General features: G+C 43.0%; 1 protein-coding gene across 3 annotated transcripts in view; it reads right to left on the minus strand.

Moving 5' to 3' along the window:
* Positions 1-1,626: 1,626 nt before the first annotated feature.
* Positions 1,627-24,466, minus strand: part of RGS20 (regulator of G protein signaling 20) — a 40,850-nt gene continuing 18,010 nt past the window's right edge. For 2 of the 3 annotated variants that reach the window (XM_059815476.1, XM_059815475.1), the window contains 4 exons: positions 7,912-8,060; positions 4,136-4,222; positions 3,054-3,288; positions 1,627-1,815 (listed from right to left, as the gene is read on the minus strand). In XM_059815476.1, the coding sequence (XP_059671459.1) occupies positions 1,627-1,815; positions 3,054-3,288; positions 4,136-4,222; positions 7,912-8,060 (660 nt within the window). Of the gene's footprint in view, positions 1,816-3,053; positions 3,289-4,135; positions 4,223-7,911; positions 8,061-23,447; positions 23,547-24,466 lie in introns of those variants that run through there. The other variant, XM_059815477.1, reaches the window with a different exon arrangement.

Raw genomic sequence — 24,466 nt, forward strand, 5'->3', positions numbered from 1 at the left:
TACTGTTTTGGTTTTGGAAGGAGATGATGGAAACTGGTTCATAGCTGTTGTTAACTTAGCATGTATCGGGTCTTCTCCTGTGGTGCTGTGTAATGAAAAATCTCATCATTATTTGTTTGATAATGCAAATGCAGTAAGGGGAGAACATGTGTCCTGTTGAGTGCATTGAGGAAACAATTAAATTTATCTCCTAAATTCTGCGTTGTTATTCCCATTTTCTTTTTTCAGAGAAAGTCCCCATTTTGTGCTTTTTGTAGTGCTGGAATTAGGCAAAGAGGTTTTAGAAAGGCTACCGTAAATGTCAGTGAACTATGCCTGTCTGGTTCTTCCTTTCTAGGGGTATTTTTTTTCTTACTGTTCCCCATATGTCCTTTTCCTACCTATATGTGTCATTTGGTTCATTTAAATAAATGTGCAGGAAAAGTACAACTCGGTGGAAGTCCACTATAAACTCCAAAGTTTAATATAGTGGAATTGTAGTGAATCTTGTAATTTAAAATAAAGAAGTTATTCTAATAACAGATCTACACATAGATTATGTGGATTCAGCTTACTTGCTTCCTAGTACTTCCTGTGGTTACTGATTTTGAGATGTGACCAGAAATCAAGTGTAATGCTTTGGGGATACTGTAAATGAACGTGATTTATTAGTGGATAGAGCTGTTGCTTCTCTTTCGGACAGTCTGAAATAGTGCTGTATCAGAACAGAATAGTTCCAGCTTCCTTCTTTTGTCAATTAAATGTGTGCATATCTGTAATAGAAACCTTACAAGATCTGTCACGTAATGGGGGAATTTAATACGTACAAAACCAAGATGGTTGATACTGCCATTCTCTTAGGAGCGAATAGTGAAGGGTTTTTACATCTACCTACCAAGGTAAGAGAAGAATATGTGAGAATTCTTGTGCTTTATTTTGAAATTGAAATGCCCAGACTCTTCTTCCTCTTAAGTAAATAATTTAACTTTATAAACATCAACAACGTAAACTTAAAAAATGCTTTCAGCAGATTTTAGTAGTAAAACAACAATTCTTCAGCAAAAGATTTTTATGGGCAGCATTGTTTCAACCATTAGCTTTCACAAACTTGAGATTGCCATACTGATTTTCATTAGCACACCGTATAGGCTTAAATATCACCAAGACAAGTGGAGCGTACCTGTGCCAGGTACGATATGTGAAATTTTGTCTAGTGTAACCCAAATATTGACAGTACTATTTTTACTTTGGTCACAGTGTGAATGGGGCAGCTGGTTTGGTTTTCAAGAAAATTCTAACACTCCACTTCAAATATAAAATTTAGTTTTCATGCTCAGTTGGCATTTGTACTTCAGACATACGTTGTAACAGATTTGCATCTGAGTTGCGTGCTGCGTTCGAAAAACTGGCATTTTTTGAACAACAGCATTTTCTCTTCATTCTCTTTTGCAAAGTAACACTGAATTTGATCAGAAAGTGTAGTTAGCTGATTGTGTCAGAGCCTTGTGTGGGTTTAAATCATTCAGTCCCTAGTAAAACTTGCCTGAGTTATTTTCAGGTAAATATCTGATTACTTCTAAGTTCCCTGTGGATTGGTGTAGCCCAGAGTTCTGTTTGTTTTAAAATAAATACAGTCAAGAAAAAATTTTAGGCTTCAATGGATTTTTCAGATAAGGACTGAAGCAAGTCCTTATAAATAGCAGAGTTCATAAACCGTGGGTAGGAGTCTCTGTGCATTAAGGTATAAATTTGAAGTTGTGCGTCATCGAAGGTGTGTTGTGAGGGTTCCAGCATATTTCGGTTAATAACTTCTCTTACTCTGGAGTCCAGACTGACCTGCGCATTAAAATAGAAAGTCACATAAATAATAGTGGTGAATAGTACATGTTGGTTTTTACGTTTGTTTTATTGCTTGAAAAAGCAGTCTTTTTTAATTATTTCAGTTGGCGTTCTTCAAGAGTGTAAAAACTGCTAAATACGCAAAAAATGGCTGTGTTGAAATTTGGAAGTAGTAATCTCTTGGATGGAGAAGTATGGATAGAGAAATGTTCCCACTGAGGCGACCTTACTTTGAACAAGTCTGCCTGCAATCCCATTATTACTGAAACCTGAGAGACTGGCAGACTATTTCCAGACCAACTTCCTGCTCTGTAGTAGAGAAGATTTGTAATTTTTTGTGACAGTTCGTTTTCTTGGGAGTTAGTGCTGTTGTAAAGAGACTGAATTTGGAGTAAGCAATATGACGCAGATGGAAACTGTAACCTGGGAAGCTGTTGCTTAATCAAATTCCTGTTAAAAAGCAGGGTGAATTGATGCGAACCACAGGTATGGCTATATAATGATTCCATACAACATACAAGTAATGTTGTAAATTTTTTTTCTGCAAGGCTTTAGTGTCTGTAGAAAGATATTAGTATTACTGGAATAGACTGACTAGATTTAAATGGCATTTTTATAAGTACAGAAGTATAGCTTGCACCGCAAACAATGAAGTTTGAGTTTTGCAAGGATATTGGAAAGTTTAAAATTCCAGCCTACTTGGCAGGATTATATTCAAACTGAACTGAGGTGTCTTTGAAACTTGACATATTTGCTAACAGGAAAGTGACAAGTAGTTTCAAAAATTTTCAGGAAGTCAGTGTGCTTGTTCTATGCCATATTTTGTCAGCTGCTCTTAGAGCAATTTGTGCTTTGCAAGTAACACTTTATTTGTGGTTACTCTGCTTTTGGAGAGAAACGCACACCCCCTTCCTAGTGCAAAGAAAAGAGAAAGTAATTTGTCCAACAAAATTTAAGTTGAGCACAGATAAAGTGATCATCTGTGTATTTGTGCCTCAAACTAAAGACTTCACATCAGCATGCCAGGGTAGCTTAGGAAGAGCTTGCTTACAGCCAGTGAAAGTAGTTTTGACCATCTCACCTCAACAATGGGTCTGCCTTTTTACCCTAAATCTCTGCTTGATGGCAGTGCAATGTGGGGGAAAAATGTTCTCCCTGAGCATTGTTGTAGCTTTAAACGTGTTAGAACTAACTGCCGAGCAGCATCGAAGAATGTATTGGGGAAAGTAATATACCTCTTTTGGAGAAAGGATAGAAATATAATCTTCATAAATTAGTCTTGCTTTTTCTTCAATGACACTTTTGTTGGATTCTTGTTTTAGTTCCTCACAGGCCATCCAGAACAGCATGTTTTCCTCGCTGAATTCTGTTCGTAGAAATTCACGAAAAGCATTTCTGCCAGCTGGAGTAAGCATCAACTTGTCAAATGATTGAGCCCAGGCATTTACTTCTTCAAGAGTAGGAGCAGGGCTTGAGGAGGAAAGAGAGGACAAGAAGAGAGAAATGAATGATTGTTACTCAAGCTGTTTGCAGCTGTCAGGAGGCATCTGCCATCACGATGGAAGAAAATCACAAGGTTCATGGGGCTGTAATTCCTCACCGGAACTACCCTAGTGCAAACTCTAGTAAACACATTTATAAGATGCTTTTTGAAAGTGTGCTTATCAAAAGCTCCGGTGCAGATGATTGCCAGCGCTTTGATGCAGAAATTGCAGTTTACTGCTCAAAGTAATTGCAACAAAGAAGTCCCTCTGCAACAGCTAAGCATTTTTCCTATACCTAATAGTCCTTGCTGAATCACTGTTAGAAATGGAATGAAAATACATAGAAAGAAGCAATGTTCCAAACACCATAAAAGGCACCCCCTTGTCTATTGCGGTTTTACAGGTGCTTATACCTGTTTGAGCAATTCTGAAGAGACAGTGGCCTGACTCTTGCAAGCATCTGAGCTCCTTTTTATGATTTTTTTAAGGCTGAGCGCTGCCAGTTAGCTTCATTACATAGTTGCTGGGTGGAAACAGGGTATATTTAAAAATTATTTCAGAAAAAAGGGAGACTGTGTTTACAGTGCTGGTTTTGATCTGCCATGTTATGAAAGTGGGGATGTGGCTACATGCTGCATATAAATAAGGTAAAAGATAATAGATCAGACCTTCAGTTCCTTAGGAGCTAAGAGACAGATGACTGCAAATTCAGCATAAATGATAGATAATAATAGTTATTTGCATATTTCAGGTAATTCACTTTTTAATTATTTAGTATGGTTTGTTGGGTTTTTTTCATTTCAGCTTGACCGAACACTTAGTAAAAACCATACCTTTCCTCGCAGTTTGGAATACCCTCTGCTTGGAGTTCATGAGATGTTCTCCTTGCTCTCTCTTCGTCTTGATTTCTAACAGTAAGACTGCAAGGTAGCAAACAAAATTTTAGTCAGCTTTATAGAGGAAAAGGCTTGAACGTACACCAGATACTTTTCCTCCGATATTTAAAAAAAAAATCAGCTTAAAAGACAGAAGCTAACAGCAGCCACGTTCCCCATAGTTATACTCTGACATTAATTTTACAGTTGCATAAACCTGGCAAACTTTAATGTAGCTGAATGCTGTTCAGTATTCTATCACATAGACTTTCAATACAGGGATCATAGATTCATAGAATATCTCAAGTTGGAAGGGACCCATAAGGATCATCAAGTCCAATTCTCTCTCTGTATATATACATGAGAGTGTATATATATATGGGATATATATGTATACATATATGTATACATGAGTATCCTTTATCATGTACCAAATCTATTCTCCGTTGACGCTTATTATACTGTGTATGCTTCAGGCAATGTTTTTACTTAAGTTCGACTAGATGCACTGGTTTTATGTGAGTTAGATTTCAAGGTTGGTTGTTGTTTTGGTTTTTTTTTTTTCTCCTTGGCTATTTTTTATACTCATAGGGCATGATGAGGGCCAAGACTCTGGTTTAGCATGGTGTTACCGTGTTACAAGAAAGCCAGTGTTCAGAAGCTGGAGCACAAGTTTGAGACTGGATTTGAGAATATACATCTTTCTTTTTAGGGAATGTTCCAGTTCATAGGCTATCATAGTTTAGTGAGAAATGCATGTGCATGCACACACACACATTCATGTAATCTGTGAAGCTGCTTAAAATTTGTCAAGAAAAGGTCCTGGTGAATTATAACCTGTGATTTATATGAAATGGGTCCTCCAGCTGAAATAAAGCAATACAGTTGTTACAACTTCGAGGAAAATATTAAACTTAATTTCTTCATTTGTATCTTACCTTTCTTTAATACTAATGTTGTAACAGTTTTGTGGCCTTAATCCATAAGAATCTTACTTATATCTAGTAAGGCTTTTTGTTAAACCAGTTGATTCTTCTGTCCTTTCTGCCTTCTAAACTCATGGCTTTGTCTTATTTGCAGCCTTACTGTTTACTAGTTATCTCCTTCTCTTGCTTTCTCTAGTGTTAGTCCATAATCTGCAGAGACCTGCTTTTCTCTTTGCCAAAGCAGTCCATGCATTGAAGAGGTAGGGAAGCTTTCTTGTTGCTAAGCTGGAGAGCAGTTACTGCAAACACATTTTTTTTCCTGCCACATCTGAACCATACATTCAAACCAATGAACTATTTCAATTCACCTTCTCAGGAAAAAAAAAAAAGTAGTTAATGTTAGTTCTCTATTTTGGCATGTATAGGTCTTCATCTTTTATTACCCTTTTTACCAGTGATTCTGGCCTTTTTTTAATATGAAAAGCAGTATGTTATGTATTCCTCACACAGACAAGAAGTGGTGTGCTTGCCAGTTATTTTTGGATTGAGGGGAACCACCAGATCCAACGTAAAGGATTACAGTCTTCATAGGATAATGCATGAAAGGGGAAAAAGACAAAAATAACAAAAGCTTCCTTAAGAGAACATGCCATGCCTCAGAAAATAACTTGCAGGCAGGCTCTATCCATAGAATGTACAGGTAAACAAAAAAGAGACTAGCGCAATACTGCATCTTCTCAGGATCTGGAAGAGTAACAGGCTGGAGGCTTGAGTTTTGGCTGTAGGAATGAACACAGGCTCTGAGCATCCAGCTGAGAGACTCATTTCACCATTTCTTCATTCTAAATCTACTATTCAGAGTATGCTGAATATTGGATGTTCAGCTATTCAGCTGCATGACTCATGTAGACTGTTATTTTTATTCCTGTTCATAATTTTTCTGTTCAAAGTACTTGAGCTATTTTGAGGAAAGGCTTTATGAAAAGGGACTATAAATAGCTTAATTATGGTTTGTTTTGCATTTCTTGCTACTAGAAAACAATTGTTCTCAAAAAAATCAGAAATTATTTTAAAGCTACAACAAGCTGCTCTGTTTTGGAGCCTGTACTGGTTTCCCAGATGATTTTGAAATGCAAATAGGAATTTTAAGCATCATGAAATTTGGGTGCTTTCACACACCCTATTGAATAAATTGCTTTCTTTGAATTATTTGAATAGTTGAGGTGCACAGAAAATGAGCATCCTGGAAAATGTCAGATAAAATGGCAAAAAAGCACTTTATCAACAATTTAAAAGACAACGCAAATTATGTATTCTGACTTAGTAGATAAATGTGCCTTATTTTTTCCTTTTATGGAAAGACGTGTGTGTAGTATGCAGCTTTCAATTGATCAACTTGCGATTGCGCTGGACAACAGTTCGGATGACACTGGAATTTGTATGGGATGCTTTAACATAGATGCCATTCTGCAAGGTAGCAAAATGATCCTGTACAGGCACAGTACTTACTGTCTTTTTAAACTCTACCTTAGTGTACCTCTAAGCACCTGCTGAAAAGCTTGCTAGGATCAAAGCCAGAGTACTTGACATCTTGCAAAAAAATCCAAGCAGCCTTTTCTCTTCGCAAAATACTCACTATTTGCATTAGAGTGGGCAGAATTGGGTATCTCAGCTTCTGATGAGCTGAGTACCAATAGCAAAGGAATGATCAGCCTGCTCTTCCCTTGCCTTCTAATGGTGTTCTCCAAAGCATTTGCAACCAGCTGCTGTTGGAAAAAAATAATGGTGGAATAGATTCCTGGCCTGAGCTGTAAGGTTATTTATGACTTCTTCCCCTCACCAAACCTTCCAGGTTTGCTTGCTCTGAAGTGTTTATGTGGTGGATAGTGCATTTGTAAGAAGCACTCAGCTTGCTGTCAGTGTTTTGGTTGAACTCCTATGGCTGTTTAAGACTTTTTTTCTTTATTTCAATGCAAGTTTTGGTCTCACCCATTAACTAACACTTGGATCCAAACAGATACAGGACTTTTGAGTATGGGAAGCTTTACTTCAGTTTTGAATAAAATCACTTGGATCTGGAGGAGCTGGTGAGAGAGAGAAGGTGAACACATAATTAATTTAAGGAATCAGGTCATTCCTTTTCCTCTTTGGTTTGCTTCCCTGATAAATTTTCCTCCTTAACACCTTGTAATGGGAGTTCTTCTGAAGTACCTTCCGCTTAACTCCTCATCTTCAGCAAATACCCACAATATTTAAAGTCTCTGATCCCAAGGATTAACCTTATATGAATTGCAGGTGCCACGAGTTGGCAACACTAACTAATGACAACAAATCCAGTTGTCTTCGAAACAGAACAGTGCTGCGCACCTGGTTACTCATTTCTGACCTACAAATTCTTGCATGTTCTCCTGTCTCCATTTAACACAGTCCGTGTTGCTTGTTAAGTCCCAGTTCTAAATCTAAAGCTGTTACATATTCTGGTATTGCTATCAGTTTTTAGTGGAAGCCCTGGTGAAGCTCAAGGCTGAGGAGAACCAGTCCTGCATGAAACAGACCTTCCATTACACAAAAGTACAACAGAGATACTGTACAGAGATTTTTGTAAAAATCTGTTATTTCAATGGCAGGGAAAAAAAGAGTAAATTGGAGAAGAAGGTTGTGTCTAGTACTAGAGCACAGTCACCTCTTTTAGTCCCAGATTTACAGAAGTAGCCAGGTGGTTTGTTTGGCTTATGTTGTCCTATACGCCAGCTATTGCCTCTCTCCCCTGCTATTCTGTTCCCCAGAGGCTTGAATGAGAGGGGTTACCATGAGCAGCTGCAGCAACAGCACCAACAAAAGCAGCAGGCATTGGACCCTCGATTTCCTGTGCCATGCAGTGCCTGTGCAGCGCCTGGGGTCTCCTGGGTCGTAGACATCTGCCGTTTGCGCATCTCCATCCGCTCTGATCCCATGGGCTGCAAGACAGCACGAGAAGATGGAAGTAAGAAACATCTCTCTCTTTTTTCCCTTTTATTTGCTTTTAAAAGTCTAACCAATAACTGTGGAAGGCCACAGCTCCAATGGAACTGAAAAGCTAAATGCATGATTTTTCCCCACAGAAGCTCTTAGGTGTTGAGTCCTTTGGAAGATTCACACATTTTATTTAAGTACTGTGATGGAAGAAAAAGGGCTACTGAGTTCTGCACATGGGCAGGAATACAAAGAGAAGAGAGAGGTGATGCAGAGAGCTAAAGGTGGAAGGGAGGGGTCTCGGACACCTGCAGCTCTTAGCACAGTTGTATATAAGCCTAGGAGTTGAAAAGGGTTTCCTGAGGTTTTGACTTCAAGGCCAGTCCTAAAGAAAATGGTACACAATAGAGGTAGTTAGAGCCTCTTTCTTTTTTCTTTTCTTTTTTTCTTTTTTATTTTTTCTTTTTTCTTTTCTTTTTTTCCTCCTTCCTCCTTCCTCCTTCCTCCTTCCTCCTTCCTCCTTCCTCCTTCCTCCTTCCTCCTTCCTCCTTCCTCCTTCCTCCTTCCTCCTTCCTCCTTCCTCCTTCCTCCTTCCTCCTTCCTCCTTCCTCCTTCCTCCTTCCTCCTTCCTCCTTCCTCCTTCTTTTCTTCTTTTCTTCCCAACACACAGGCTTAGTGATGCTTGAGTGAGACACCTGCGCTCTCCTGAAAATCTGGCCTTTGGTGAGTATTGAGGATGTCTCAAAACTGCTGGTTGCCCTGTAGCAAAGGGGAAGGTCCAATGCTCGTCCGTCCATTATAGGTCTGACTGCCACAGTTTTTTAAAATGTTTTTCTCCCAAGAAGGAATCAAATGCTTCTGTGAAGATGTGGAATTACCAATGGAGAAAACACGGGACTGGACATTAATATTTAACATGCAGGTTTTTGGTCACTTCCCCCGACTGAAGGCAGCGTGAAACAATTTTTGGTGGAAGCACTGGTTGTGGGTTTTGCACTGTTCTAGGAAACCATTTTGGAGCCTGAATTCTGCAGATTGTGCAGAGAAGCGGTGTTAATGAAATGACAAATCCCCTTGAAGTCCCTGTCCCTTTCTGACCTATCTCTCTATGAGCTTCAAACTTGCTCTACAGCACTTAATAATGCACTCCCTATTAAGCTGAGGGTTGTGCCAAATCTACATGACAGATGTCTTTTATAGATGAAATGCTAGCTTGTACAAAGTTGAGTATGTCTTTCTTCATTGTGATTGTATTTGATTTTTGGGTACATAACTAGTCATGCTTCTGTGTCATGAGATCCCTTTGTGTATAGGTTTTTTCAGGTTACTAAACCTTCTTTTGAGGCCATGACAATTGTAGGGGAATTAAAATTAGCTGCTACCAATTTTGAGTTCTTTTTTTAATTGACAATTGAATATCAGACTTGAAACATAATCTGATGAGCTGAATACTGGAGGGTTAAAAGTTGCCTTCCTTTCTAAAATGTACAGCCGGGTTTAGGAAATACTGTTGTAGTAAATCGAGGGAGAATGCACAGACGTTGTCACAGACTCAACGGAAGTGTCAGGAGAAGAAAGGAGATTATTTTAGCAGGAGTGCAGCATTACATTTTGTTGGATTTTTTTTTTTATGCTGAATTTGTTTCTTATAGACCTTAACAGTTTTTGTCTTTGTGAGAACCACCCACTCTCCCAAGAGAAAAATGCATGGCATGCTGAGCAGAAGATGCACCTGTTTTGCAGGAGGAATAAAATGTAAAAACAATAATACAGATAGAAATGATAACCCATTTTGTAACTCTGTAGACCTAATCTGACAAGCAATGCCTAAATGCCCAGAAATAGAAAATCAGAAAAAGAACATAGCTTCCAAAAACCCCACCATCTTTCTTGTTTCAAAATGTGGAAGAATAAATGTGAAATGTAGACTATATCTGTAGATTCAGATTTCTTTCCTTCAGAGTTTCAGATTCACAGGGATAGAACAAAGCGCTAAGTATTAATTTCCTTCCAGATACCTAAACTTTTGAAAATAGAGCATCGTCATATTTCAATTAGAAAGTGATAGCATATAAAGCATTATTGGAATGATAATATATCTAACAATATTTCAGGCTGCTTTGGACAAGCAAACAATTAATATTGATTAGAAGAGTGTAACTTGGATTCAGATATGTGCAGTTTATATAGCCTAATCCATCCACTCTTAAGGTGTTTTATGTGGATACTTCACACATTCATATCTTTAATCCATATTACAATTGAACTGGTGGTAGTCTGAGTAGAAAAGCTGGATCCTGCTGTTTGCTTTTTTCCAAGGAGAAAGGTAAAGGATGGCAGAAGTAGGAAGAATATGCTCTTCCTCCCCATCTCATCCCACTGTGCCTTAATTCAAGAGATCTTTCTGGATCCATTGTTACCATTTCAGGTTCTTCAGAATTGTTCTTTGACACCTTTAATGAAAGGAAACAGTATGTAAGTAGCCGTATGGCAAAATCTGCCCAGCAGCATTGTGTCTTTGTTTCACTTCTGAATCTTACACCTTACTTAGAAGTTTTCTGGCACTATAGGGTTTTACGAATGTTCATCATTGCGTGATTTCTCATACAGTTTACAGAAAATGGAGGATTGAGCAACACAAAAATTCAAGACACATTTTTTCAGATTAAGTGATGCATTTTCATTTTTATTTGGCAGATGTATACCAATTTTCTCATTGAATAAGCAAGTAGATTTTGGTCATTTATGTGATGAAGATTTGTTTTGAAAGACATTTTTAGCAGATAAAGCATGCTTTCAGGATAGCAGAGCTGTATTAGAGTAATGGCAAATAAGAGAAAGAGGACTGGAATATATCTGTTGGCTTAAAGACAGCCCAAGCTTTTGAATTACAGAGCTGTTTAGTGATTATTGTGCATGTATTTCCTGTGGCAATTGACAGGCATATTGTACGTTCGATAGAGGTTTGGAGTGGATCACAAACTAACTGGGATGTGACTTTTTTATGTGGTGTAATAGCAGGAATACTGTGATAAGATACAGGAAGTAATTTACTCCTCTGTGCAAGTACTATGGGTATCACATTCCAAGAAAGACAGAGCATCTATCTAAACATCTAACAAGATGTTTAGAAAGCATGACTTAGGCAGAAAAATTGTAGGAGTTTGGATTGTTAATCTAGAAAGGGAAACTGAGAAGTATATTGATCTTATGCTCAGTAAAAAGTTATGATGTTCTATTGTTCTCCATTTGTTTCAGAGGTAAATAATGAGTTAGCTTGGGCTAAATAAAATCTAGGCTTGATTTTATAGGATAGCAAGGTAGAGAGCTGAGCAGTGGTGCAGGTTATTACGAAGTTGTGGAAACTCCTTTGGAACAGATAGTATTAAAACCCGTAAGACAAAAACATACCAGACTGGTCCAGGTTCACAGAACAAGTAACAAGTGAGTGATCCATCCCAGCATTGTCTTTCTAACTTCATTCTTCCCTGCTGCTTTTTTTTTTTTTTTTAATGCAGCTCTGGCTCTAAACCAAGCTGTCACCAAGTGCATTGTTCTAGATACCCTTCTACCTGGACCAACTCCCTTTGTCCACATAAGAATGATTAATCTGCAGGAGAAGTGGATGTCTCACAGTGAAAGTCTAGGTTTTTGTGGTTCATCCTCTAACCAGAATTGCAAAATAACCTTAAAATGTTCATGTTTGCAGCACAATTTGTTGCAAATGTATATCCCAATCGTGATTGTACTGAGACCATGTAATGCGAGACATGAGGCCTGAATGCACAGTAAGACATAGGCTCTGCCTAAAGGCTATGTTATAATTTCATATGTATATTCATGAACATACACTGGCTTTCTAGATTTCTTTGCTTTTCAAAAAAAGATGTAATTAAAAAAGAGTAAACCAGGAAATCCTGCAGTTTTGTAGCTCTGCATGGTGATACAAGAAGTTTACCACAAGCTCCCTATCTGCTGCTTGTTCTCTCCCATAAACTGCTCCTTGGCTGGAACAGAGGCAAAGACACAGACAGTGAGTTTGTGCAAGTCATCTAAGGATTCATTTTCAAAGAAAAGTACCTTGAAAAGCATTGAGACTCTCCGAGTATGACTGTACAGAGGGAAGTATAATGATCTTGGAAGGTGTATGGAAAAAAAGTCCATGAGAGATATGAAGCAAGTTGTCTGAGACCATGAAGTGAGCTAATGACAGGGCCACTAATGGGATGCAAACAGAAGAGCCTTATTTTATGTCTGTAGTTGGTTTTCTGCTACCTCTAGTATATCCAAAATTTTACTATGGGTCACTGAAGTTCTCCATCACACTTCGCTGCAGCCACCATAGCTGTGTAATGAACCTTTCCAGACATCTACTCAAATTACTGTTTTGAGTTGTGCTGTCTGCAGGAATGGACAGTAGATTTGTCAACAACTCCGGTGAATATTATTTGTAAGAATTTGCAAAATTCCTTGCTTCTTTACAGTACAACCCACATTACAGAATCACAAAATCACTAAGGTTGGAAAAGACCTGTAAGATCATCAAGTCCAATCATCAACCAAACAAAAAACCAAACCACCACCCTGCCCATTAAACCATGTCCCACAGTGCCACGCCCACACATTCCTTGAAAACCTCCAGGGAAGGTGACTCCACCACTTCCCTGGGCAGCCTGTTCCAGTGTGTCACCACTCTCTCAGTAAAGAAATTTTTCCTAATATCCAGTCTGAACCTCCCCTGGTGCAACTTGAGGCCATTTTCTCTTCTGCTGTCACTCATCACTTGGGAGAAGAGGCCAACACCCACCTCTCTGCAACCCCCTTTCAGGTAATTGTAGAGAGCGATAAGGTCTCCCCTGAGGCTCCTCTTCTCCACACTGAACAACCCCAGCTCCCTCAGCCGCTCCTCATAAGACTTGTGCTCTAGACCCCTCACCAGCTTCGTTGCCCTTCTCTGGACACGCTCCAGCACCTCAATGTCCTTCTTGTAGTGAGGGGCCCAAAACTGAACACAGTATTCGAGGTGCGGCCTCACCAGCGCCGAGTACAGGGGCACGATCACCTCCCTGCTCCTGCTGGCCACACTGTTTCTGATACAGGCCAGGATGCTGTTGGCCTTCTTGGCCACCTGGGCACACTGCTGGCTCATATTCAGCCGGCTGTCAATCAACACCCCCAGGTCCTTTTCTGCAGGGCAGCTTTCCAGCCACTCGTCCTCAAGCCTGTAGCGTTGCCTGGGGTTGTTGTGGCCAAAGTGTAGGACCCGGCACTTGGCCTTGTTGAGACTCATACGATTGGCCTCGGCCCATTGATCCAGCTTGTCCAGATCCCTCTGCAGAGCCTTCCTACCCCTAAGCAGATCAACACTCCCACCCAACTTGGTGTCGTCTGCAAACTTGCTGAGGGTGCACTCGTTCCCCTCATCCAGATCATCAATAAATATATTAAACAAGACCGGCCCCAAAACTGAGCCCTGGGGGACTCCGCTTGTGAGCAGCCGCCAACTGGATTTCACTCCATTCACCACAACTCTCTGGGCTCGGCCATCCAGCCAGTTTTTTGCCCAGTGAAGAGTGCACCTGTCTAAGCCACGACTCGCCAGCTTCTCTAGGAGAATACTGTGGGGAACAGTGTCAAAGGCTTTGCTGAAGTCCAGGTAGACAACACCGACAGCCTTCCCCTCATCCACTAGGCGGGTCACCTGGTCATCGAAGGAGATCAGGTTGGTCAAGCAGGACCTGCCCTTCATGAACCCGTGCTGGCTGGGCCTGATCTCTTGGTTGTCCTGCACGTGTCCCGTGAGCGCCCTCAGGATGAACCTCTCCATAATCTTCCCCGGCACCGAGGTCAGGCTGACAGGTCTGTAGTTCCCCGGATCCTCCTTCCGACCCTTCTTGTAGATGGGTGTCACATTGGCAAGCCTCCAGTCGTCCGGGACCTCCCCCGTTAACCAGGACTGTTGATAAATGATGGAGAGCGGCTTGGCAAGCTCCTCCGCCAGCTCCCTCAGCACCCTTGGGTGGATGCCATCAGGCCCCATAGACTTGTGAGTGTCCAGGTGGCATAGCAGGTCGTTAACTGCTTCCTCCTGGATCATGGGGAGCCTATTTTGCTCTCCATCCCTGTCTTCCAGCTCAGGGAGCTGAATACCCTGAGGATACCTGGTGTGGCTGTTAAAGACTGAGGCAAAGAAGGCATTAAGTACTTCATCCTCTTCTTCTTCCTTCATGACAATGTTCCCCCCCGCATCCAGTAAAGAATGGAGATTCTCCTTGGCTCTCTTTTTGTTGTTAATGTATTTATAGAAGCATTTTTTGTTATCCCTTACGACCGTGGCCAGGTTGAGCTCTAGCTGGGCTTTCGCCTTCCTAATTTCCTCTCTGCATGACCTAACGAGGTCCTTGTACTCTTCTTCAGTTGCCTGCCCCTTCTTCCAGAGGTGATAAATTCTCTTTTTTTCCCTGAGTCTTGGCAAAAGCTCCTTGTTCAGCCAGGCTGGACGTCTTCCCCGCCGGCTCTTCTTACGGCACATGGGGACTGCCTGCTCCTGCACCTTCGAGATTTCCTTCTTGAAGAATGTCCAGCCTCCCTGGACACCTTTGCCCTTCAGGACTGTCTCCCAAGGGACCCTCTCAACCACTGTCCTGAACAGGCCAAAGTCTGCCCTCCAGAAGTCCATCGTAGTGGTATTGCTGACCCCCCTCCTTACTTGGCCAAGAATTGAGAATTCTATCATTTCATTATATTACGTTTCATTACATTAGCAAAAATTTAAACAATTGCTTGACTCACTTGCGGATCTGTGGGAATGGAGGCGGCCATTTTTTTGCCTTCAGTAGGCTTTAGGTGCTCAGGGCAAAAAAGGAGAGGGCTTTTTTAGACCTTCCAGTAAAAAAGTCTTCTGTTCTAATAATGTTGTTAATTTGGGACATCAGATGGTCTGACTGGGTCATGCAGTAGGTTTAAAACCAATCAAAAAATCATGCATTCTTTGCATCAGTGATGAGACTAACAGTATATATTAGTTAAAGAATTATTCACCTGTTGATCCTACTGCTATAGTACACGGTACCAGTGATTGCTAGCGTCTTCAAGTTTAGTATCCCACCGATAAGGCTGAAGAGCCTCAAACAACTGTAATCAAAAACAGTGGAAGTATGACTGCTAATTTTGCAAGAAGGCTTTCCTTATTTTCTAGATTGATATTGTGGGTGATCATGTTGTTTTAATAATGGGAAATCTGAATTGTCAACAGCATTTTGAGCTAATAGCTTACCTTAAAGTTGTTAAAAGGGATGACATATGTTGATACTTAGATTTAGCTAAGTATTTTTCTTTCCCTGTCCTAGTTGAGAATACATTTGGCAGACCCACAGGTGGTGGAGTGGGGAGGTAGGATGAGAGGCACATGGGTATTGCTCCCCTGCCAGCTGCTGCATTTCATAAGCAGCCTAAAAAGTGGCCTAAACTTTTCCCCACAACCTGAGTGTGATGCTTAAATAATGATTTCTGTTTTCTTAAACTAGTGGTATGATGTTGCAGAGAAATGCATGTACAGAGCTGGGCAGGGAAAACATAAGTTGTAGCAATCAGTTGAAAGACTTTGGAGCTCGAGGAGCCCTGAGAGCTGAAGTGTGTATAAAAGTAAGAGCATTCAAGGGTGAGGGATAGTTCAGAGCGATAATTTGGCTGTAGAACAAAAGCGTGCATTCCTGAGGAAAACAAGGTGTATAGCCATCCTCCCACACCTAGCGCTGTCAGGTAGATCACTCAAGTCTGACAGGAGACTGTTTTTTAGTCAATATGGCATTGAAGTGGGAAAGAACATGTGATGGCACTGGACAGATTTCTCCTCGTAGAGAAATTTTATAATGCAGTTAGAAAAAATGAATAAACTCAGTGCATTTTCTGTAAATATCAGTGCAAATGTTCTTCCATCAGCAAAAATATTCTGTTCCTTATTACCAGGTGTGCACTTTGAAAATGGCAATCGGTAAATACAGCTGCTTGTCACACCAGCCTCCCAGGACAGTTGCTTATTTGGTCAGTGGACTCTCTAAAATAAAAACAAGATGGGAGGTGTTCTTTCTAAGGTTTTCAGTTTGCATGGCATGCAATTAGTATCTGGTTTTAAATGGATTTGTTACAGGCCAGTGTCAAGTATTTTCTGTTTTATTTCCCTTGACAATCAAATATAAGTATGTCCATCAGCAAAGATGATGTTTTCTTTGGAACACCAAAATCTCATTATGATGCGAGAAAATTCCATGCTAGTTTTTATACATTCAATTTTGAAGTACTAATGCTGATTACATGTAGTGTCAGTCAAATTTTCAACTGCTGAAAAACTACATCACTATGGCCAGTGAAGGCAAGGGGATTTATACTCGCTGAGGATCTGATCTGGTACTTGTATTTATGCTGCAGAGAAAAGTGACTTCATGACTTGGGTTGGACTTAATACTGGGTGGTGCTAAACAGAGGTGAGAACTCTTACTGTTTTGACAATAAATACAATTTAGAGATGGATATTTTTATTTTTTCCAAGGTAGTTTAAGTATGTTTAGATTTTTAGATATATTTCTTAAAGATTCAGACCTATGACATGCTATTCTCCTCCTATTCTCATCAAGGTCCTTGCAAGTTCAGGAAGACCGACTTCTCTCAGGTTCAAGCTCAAATTACTGCTCCATTTTTAGTTTGTGGGTTGTTTTTTTTTTTTTTTTTAAAGTCACCTGTGTAGTCACACTGAGCTCTAGTGCTTACCCTCTTTAAGATTCAGGCAAGGTTACATTGCTTCTTCAAGGTAAGAGAGGAAGGTCCAGGAGGAGAACTTACCTTAGAGCCCCAATGAAGGAATTCATCAACCTAGTTCGTGACACATTTATCCCCTAATACACCTGGATTTCAAAAACCTCGGATGCTCCTTGGTCTCTTGTTCTTGTTTAATTCCCTATGACCTTAAACTCCCTTACTAGGTTGCTGTACTACAGGAGAGATCCATACCCTAAAATTTGCCTCGCTGAGGAAGAATAAGCCAATCAAAAATTGCATTTGTTTCTCTAGGTTATCTCCCTCACATTAAAATGGAAATTTCACTGCTCTGAACTCTCTGTGCCTCCTTTATCTTCTCAGATTTCTAGACCTCTCAAGGTGCTATGAGAACAAACAAATTGTGTGAGAACCCTCTGTGCTGGATGCTCTCTGCACTTTGAGAATTGGGGTCTGCCTTCTCTGTCCCCACCACCTGGAGCAGATATGTGCCTTGATTGAAAATGGGTTTGAGAAAAAAAACACAGGGGATTTAAAAACCAGAGACAGACTGCTATCTTTACGTGTTTTCTAAGGAATCCAAAAGCACTTTTAGACTACTGATGGAATGAGGTGAGAAACCTTTAACCAAAGGACTTTTAACCTCTACCGTCTCCAGCATTGTTTAACCCCAGCCTGGGTACAGTTTTAGCCAATTACTGGATATAACATGAAATGTATCTCTATGTCCAATTATATAAATTTGACTGCCCAAAGTAATGACAGCACTATCAAAGACACCTGCGTCTGCTTGATGAGGGCTTGGGTGACCATAATTTAATAGAAAAAATAGGACTTTCTGGTTCATATGGATAGGGAAGGACTAAAAGTTGCTATTCTGCTCATTCGTGTGTAGTCAATTGGATCTGATTTTGCTAATACCAAGTCACTGGGGGGAATCAAATCCTTGAACAGGACAGTCAGTCAGTGTTCAGATGGCAACAGGAGTTTCTGTTGCAGAGGTCTTTGTAGTGGTGGTGTTGGCTGGACCATATGAGACTCTGAATCGTGCTTTACTGTGCAGTTCTTGCATCCAGCTGGCCCATACTCCTTGGGCCCATTCCAGCACACGCAGGATCCATCCCTAGTGATTATCTTGAGCTACATACAAACCATCTCCTAACTACCTAAATTGTGTACAAAAGACTGTCCTACATGATCATTTCTGCATCTGCAGGAAGTTTCTTCTGACTGCTTACAAGTGACTGGCTGCTTACATGTCTCCTCTGACTACTTGCAATCTATGTAGAGCTGGATCAGTTTTGCAGCCTTGGAGTCTCTGGAAGGGCCATATTCTCCACTCTGGAGTCTCTGGAAGGGCTATATTGTCCACTCTGGGTGTTAATCAGCACATTGAAACATAAAGCAACTTGTCTAGGCACAGTGGGTCCTGCCTGGAGGAATCCACAGAACTGTCCAAATCCCACATGGAGAGCACCAATTAGTCAAATATTTAATTGAAAAAGGGGAGTAGGAGTTGAGTTGATCAGCTTGTCTCTGGTTGGTTCACTGTTTCAAGTCAATCTAATGTAGCTTCTACGCAGATGCCTAGGTGTGGAATTTCTGGAACTCCAAGGGGGAGAGAGGTCCTTCTCTATATAATGATAACAACAAATTTAGTCCATTATAAAAATGTCCCTAAAAAGCAAGGAACCAAAAATACAGGAAAAATAATGGCACATGTTCTTGCTTCTTATCCAGCTAGATAGTATCTGTGATTCATATAAAAAGTACATGCTCATATTACTGAATGCTAATAAGTAATTAAAAAAGTCCAGGGATTTAAGCAAGCATCTGAAAAACTACTTTTGACAATAGCGGAAAAACTACTGTATGCCTTAAGAGTAATGTTGAGGTACTGGAATAATTATGTCTGTCATGACTTTTCCACTCCAAGGCATGCCTATCTGACATTCAGATTATGAGGCATTTCTGTATGTAACATTATGAACTCAAAGGAGTGTGAAGGTCAGGAATGAAAATTATTTCCCTGGTTAAAAGGACCTCATATGATATTTGGCTTTGTTGTAACACTTACAGTATTTGCTAATCTCTCAGTAGAAAGGTGGGCTACCAAGAAAATAGCCTTCCCAAAGGAGGAATATTTCAAATCTAAGCTGCAAATGTCAAATTTAAAAACAAAACAAAACCCCAGCCAAATAAAAAAAACCCAAACACAAGAATACATAAAAAAGAAGATTGTAGACAAAACTTTTATATGTCTATCCTCATTTTATACTAAAGCACAATGGCATTCTCTCAGCTCAAAGTGCAAAGTTTCTATTATTTAAACACAATCACTTAAACATATTGTATACTCCTTGTACACGTTACAATTAGGCAGGTGTGCAAGCCTTAACTTGTGCTCAGGTCTGATTTGCATGGCCACAGCATGCAGCTTTCACAGTAACCATACAGCCTGTGAAGCCCTGTGCTGTAACGCTAGCTGACAGCCAGTTGGAGGGAGTGCACAGATGTGGATCATCATAGTCCAGTTATTTTTCAGTAAATACTTTGGGCCTGATCCAAACTCCATTAAAACAATGAAATCTGCCTATTGATTTCAGCGAGCTTTAGGTGAGGTTACATAACTCTCGCAATTGCTGCGTTCCCTTCGGATCCCCCCAATAATGATAGCCAGTGAGTTGGAAGGAAGAGATTCTGTCCTTTTCTACTGCTGTCATAAGAGGCTTGCAACTGGGGTCAAGCTCAAAGGCAATCTCGGAATCTGTATTTTTATTCATTTAGAAATACTTGGGGCTGCAACATACTCCCACTGAAACCTGTGGCAGTTCATTGTCAACTGAAATATGAACAGGAAGCTTGATGCTCGTGCTTCTTCCTCTTCATTGACAAATTTGACACGCAGGCTTTTTGCATCAAGCATTGTACTATTTTAGGTAGAGAAGAATTATAATACATGTTAATGAACTCACCCACACATACGCACATGCTTTAGGCATAGTTACTGGATTGCCCACTTAGTGAGTTAAGAGCAAGAGCTCTTTGGAAGTTTTTTTTGTATAATTGGAGATTTGGCATCTTGTAGAGGGGTGACTGAAATGGTTGAGAGTTTACGAATGCAAGAGGTTAGCAGAGGAAACTGGCAGCCACACAGAATAAAGCAGCTTCTTATGTTACTGCTGCCCCCGAGTCTGTCAAAGGCTTAACTGGATAAAATTGCAAAAGAAAGTAGTATCCTTCTATGAGTTTAAATAACAATTCTGGGATGCTTTTATGTAAAATGTCCAGAAATTGAGTGCCTTTACCTGTTTTATTTATTTTTCCAGAGGAGCAGCAGCTCAGAGGAGCTGGGTTCATCTATTCAGATTAAAGCATTGCTTTATATTTCAAAAGGACTGGCTGAAAATGTATGGCACCCACTTTGTAACAGGCAATAGTGCCTTGATCATGTCACCTGTTAACTGAGGTCTTTTTCTACCAAAGGCTTAGATGTCATCTTCTCCTTTTTCTTTGCTATTCAATGCTGCACATTTGGCTGCCAGATCAGCCCCATCCTGCACTGAAGTATTTTTTCTGAGTAAAATCTGACTTTCTTGTTAAGAAATGTAGTTACTTGGAGTTTCAGAGGGATTTTTCTGTATTTTTTTTAGAGGCATGCCCTATATCTCCTGGTAGTATTGTAAAGTATTTCTTTACTTTGGATTTTATCACAAGAGAGTTCACTGAAAATGTTACTCTAACATGCAATTAGCAGGGTCACTCTCTGTCATTATTTCAGTGTAATATGGGGAAGACATGAGATAATTTTTTACCAGTTGCATAAAAAAGCAACAAATGCATCCTGTCGCTCCGGTCCAGCCATTTATGTGGGTGCTGTGACAGTGTAGCAGTACAAATGCAAGTATGGATATAACTTCATCCCATGCTGAGACCCTTCACAAACCAGGTCATTGCAAACTGCAATTAAGTTAAATCAATGTCAAGTCCTTCTCTGCACAGCACAGACTGTCGGCATCCCTTCCCTTGTCTTCTGTGGCAGCTGGAGTCAGCCTCAGTGGATGTATGTCAGTTCACACTGGCTGATAGCTGTCTCAGAAGCAAAACCAAACAACATAAACCCCAGGCTTCTCCAACATCGGGAGTTCTACCACCGCTTCAGCTCTGCTTTGGCTGGCTTTAATGTCAGAGGAAGTATTTGCTTCTAGTTATTTTTATGCAGCTTGCTTTGAAAGAAACAAAAAAATTTCATTCAGCCTAATATTTTACAAACCTCTTTACTATGCAAACAGTGAAACCGGTGCACACAGCAGATCGCTCTGCTCACTCCCATCATCTCCTACTGAGTGCTCGGTTGCATCGTGCTTAATTGTGAATGGTCTCCAAAAAGCCCATTTTACTGTACTATGAAGTGACTCATATCACACAGAAGCTCTGACAACTCACACTGGGTCTTGGAGTCACGTGGCGCTGTGTTAGTCGGTGACTCATTTCATGTTGTACTCGGTGCTGAGATCTGACTCATATCGAACTGTGCGAGGGGCTGACTGACATTGTACTGGTCTGAAAGCTGGTTTGAATCGGGATGACTCACCCTGGAGTGCATTAAATAGTGATTCACGTACCGTTTCCTATTGATTCCGATTGTCGCGATTCGCTTCGGATTGTACTGCGCTGGCATCTGGCTGCTCTGGCAGGGTAGGCACCATGGCAGCTGCCCTCTGCCCTGCGAGCTCGGCTGTAGTGCCAAACGGAGCAGTGTCAGCCGGGAGCAGCAGTACCAAAGTCAATTTAAAGCTGAAGTAAGGTCAGGATTTGACTTGGCACACTCTCATTTCGGTCATGACACTCTCTGGACTTCTTTGCTTCACCTGGCTGTGACAAATTTTGAAACATGCCCATAAACAGAAAGTTAAGAGTCATGAACCTCTAGCTAAGAATACTCTGTTGCTTCTGAGTGCCGGGAGATCTCAGCAGTATTTCCAAGACCTGCTGCCTCCTCGGGATAACTTTTAGTGACAAAAAGAGGGGATGAATTTTTGTAAGTGACTGAGTACTGGTAGTTGCCTACACTTCAGGTTCATCAACTTGTGACCTGGGCTCCAAGAGACGCACAAACGTTATACTCTGACAACTCCTTTCTGGTACTTTAAGCTGAGCCCTCAAAAAATCATACTCACTCTGAAAGATGTGCACTGTTCTTTCCAAGGGATAAAGAGGTGTGTAACAGCCGAGGCGATGCTTCCATGATTAACTATGTGGGACCCAGAGTAAAGATATCAAAATAAGTATTGATGGGGGCAGGTAGATAAGAAATCAAAGGGGAAATAAAGTAACTGCTCTCTCATCTTAGAGCACTTTATAAAACATAGTGCTAGTTTTACATTCAGTTGGCTTGAACATGCTCTTAGTTTAGAAAGAGGCTCCTAATTTTAACCTGACCACAGCTAGGACTCTCCTAGCTGATAGTGATTTCGGTGCTTCATTAGTTGAGCTAGTGGTTACTGGTTTTTGGTCCTGTAGTAGAGCAATGATGTAACCGGCACCAAGGTACATAGCTCCGCGGGGCGCTGGAGCTGATGCTGCTGTTCTGTTTGTGCAATGGGCACAGAGGTACAAGGAGACTCCTCACCATTATGTCATACTGACGGCACTGTATGAAAAGTTTTGATCTTACATTTTTCAACAGCAAAAATGAAATAATGGAACAGTTGCATCAAGTAAATTACAGCGGTATTCAATTACTGTAATTGAATGTACATGGCATGTACAAGGATAATCTCATTTCACTTTCTGCAGTTGTGTCCAATTTTCATTACCTGCTTTTTCTTACCTACTGACGTTAACTAATGATGGAGCTCAGGAGGAGCCCTTTCTCTCACCCGAGGATGCATGATGTGGCAGGCTGATACTGGAAGAGTCTATATGGAAACACTCGCTTGTTGCTACTCATCTCTCTAACTTTGCGGGGAAGCCGAGGGCCCCGAGAACGGACATGCCGTGGGACTCCCTTCACGAGGGGGCGTGTGTGTGTGTGTGTGTGTGTGATGGATACTGCCTTATCTTCATCCTCATTCGTGGAAAGAGGAGGAAGGGCCCCTGGGAGCGCGGCGGCAGCCGACCCGAGGTGTCACCTGCGCCGGGGTGAGGGAGGCAGCGCGGAGCGGGACGCGATCCCACCCCGGGGAGCGGCGGCAGCGGGGCCGAGCCCGCGGGGAGGGGTCGTGCCCTCGCTCCCGGGGCCGGGGGCATCCCGGTGCTACCCGGGCCCTGCGCTGGGGAGCCGGTGGGAGCGGCGCCGGGAGCCGGTGGGGAGGGAGGGGGCGGTGCGAGCCCCAGTGCGGGGCGCTCCCGGCTGGCGGCTCCCGGACCGGCCGGGGGACGGGGGGAAGCGCCTTTTGCGCCGGGACCCTCCGGGGGAGGGCGGACGCGGCTCCTCGCCCGCCCCGACCGCGGGGTCCGCCGCTGGCAGCGCCGCCCGCCCCGTCCCGTCCCACCGCACGCGGAGCTGCCCCGGCGGCGGTGCGGCGGTCGCGGGTGCCGGCGACGAGCACCGCGCCTGCCCGGGGCGCGGGGCCGCGAGGCCCACCGGCCGCCGGGCGGGACGGAGCGGTACTTACGGTGTCGGCGGCGGGGCCCCGCCGGGAGTCCTGGCCCGCTTCCTCTCCGGTACCGCCGGGCTGGGCGCCCGGGGACGACTGCTCGCCAGCCCCGCGCATGCGCCCGGCCCTCGCGGGCTCCTCTCCCGTTGCCGGCCGCGGACGCGGGTGGGCTTCGCTCGGCGTGGCCGGAGCCGGGGGGGAGGGAGCGAGGCCGGCAGCCCGCGCTCCCCGCCCCGGCTCCGGCACGACGGGGCGGGTTGCCGCCGGGCCGCCCCCGGCCAGTGGAGCACCGGGGGCCGCTGCGGCTCAGGGGCGGTTTGCAGCGAGAGCAGCCGCCGCAGCGCCCGCACGGCGGCGGCGGGCTGGGGAGGGCGCGGGGGGAGCCATGGGGCCGCGCCGGGGCGAGAAATGCCGGAGAAACCGGCGTGAGAGTGTCCGTGTGTGTGCGCCCAGGGGAGGGGGTGGGAAGAGCTTAAAAAGGCGGCGATGCCGCCGCGGGGCTCGGTACTGGTGCGTTAATGTTCACAGATGCCTTTAACGAGAGCCGTGCTTACAAACCCGGGATTGGAGCACGGTTGCATTTTAAGTATCTGCAGGGATGCATCTTCCCTCCCGCCCCCCAGCCCCCTCCCGTCTTCCAGAGGCGCACAGCTCACCGCCGCCGGGCTCTCTCGGTCTGGTTCTCCCGTTTCAGCGGGCCACGGTGTTACCCGGCTGCGGCGGGCGGGCAGGGGCCGCCGGGCTCGGCGCTCACCCCGCGCTCACCCCACTCCTCCGGGGCGGCCCTCTCAGCAGCGCCCTTACCACCAGCGCCACGTTTTGGGGACTGCCTCACCGATAACGTCCCGTCACCGCGGCCCCCCGGGCAGTCCCAAATGCCGTCTGCCGGGAGGGCGCAGCGCGCCCGTCGGCGGGACAAGGGTTAACGGGACGGCTGCGGCTGGCTTGTGTCACCGCCGTCCGCGGGCAGAGCGACACGGTCTTCCCGTGAAAACGAGACTGGTCCGCTGCATGAGCGCCCTGCGCGTCCCTGCCTC

This window comes from Gavia stellata, chromosome 3, assembly GCF_030936135.1.
Source record: "Gavia stellata isolate bGavSte3 chromosome 3, bGavSte3.hap2, whole genome shotgun sequence".
Taxonomy (NCBI): Eukaryota; Metazoa; Chordata; class Aves; order Gaviiformes; family Gaviidae; genus Gavia; species Gavia stellata.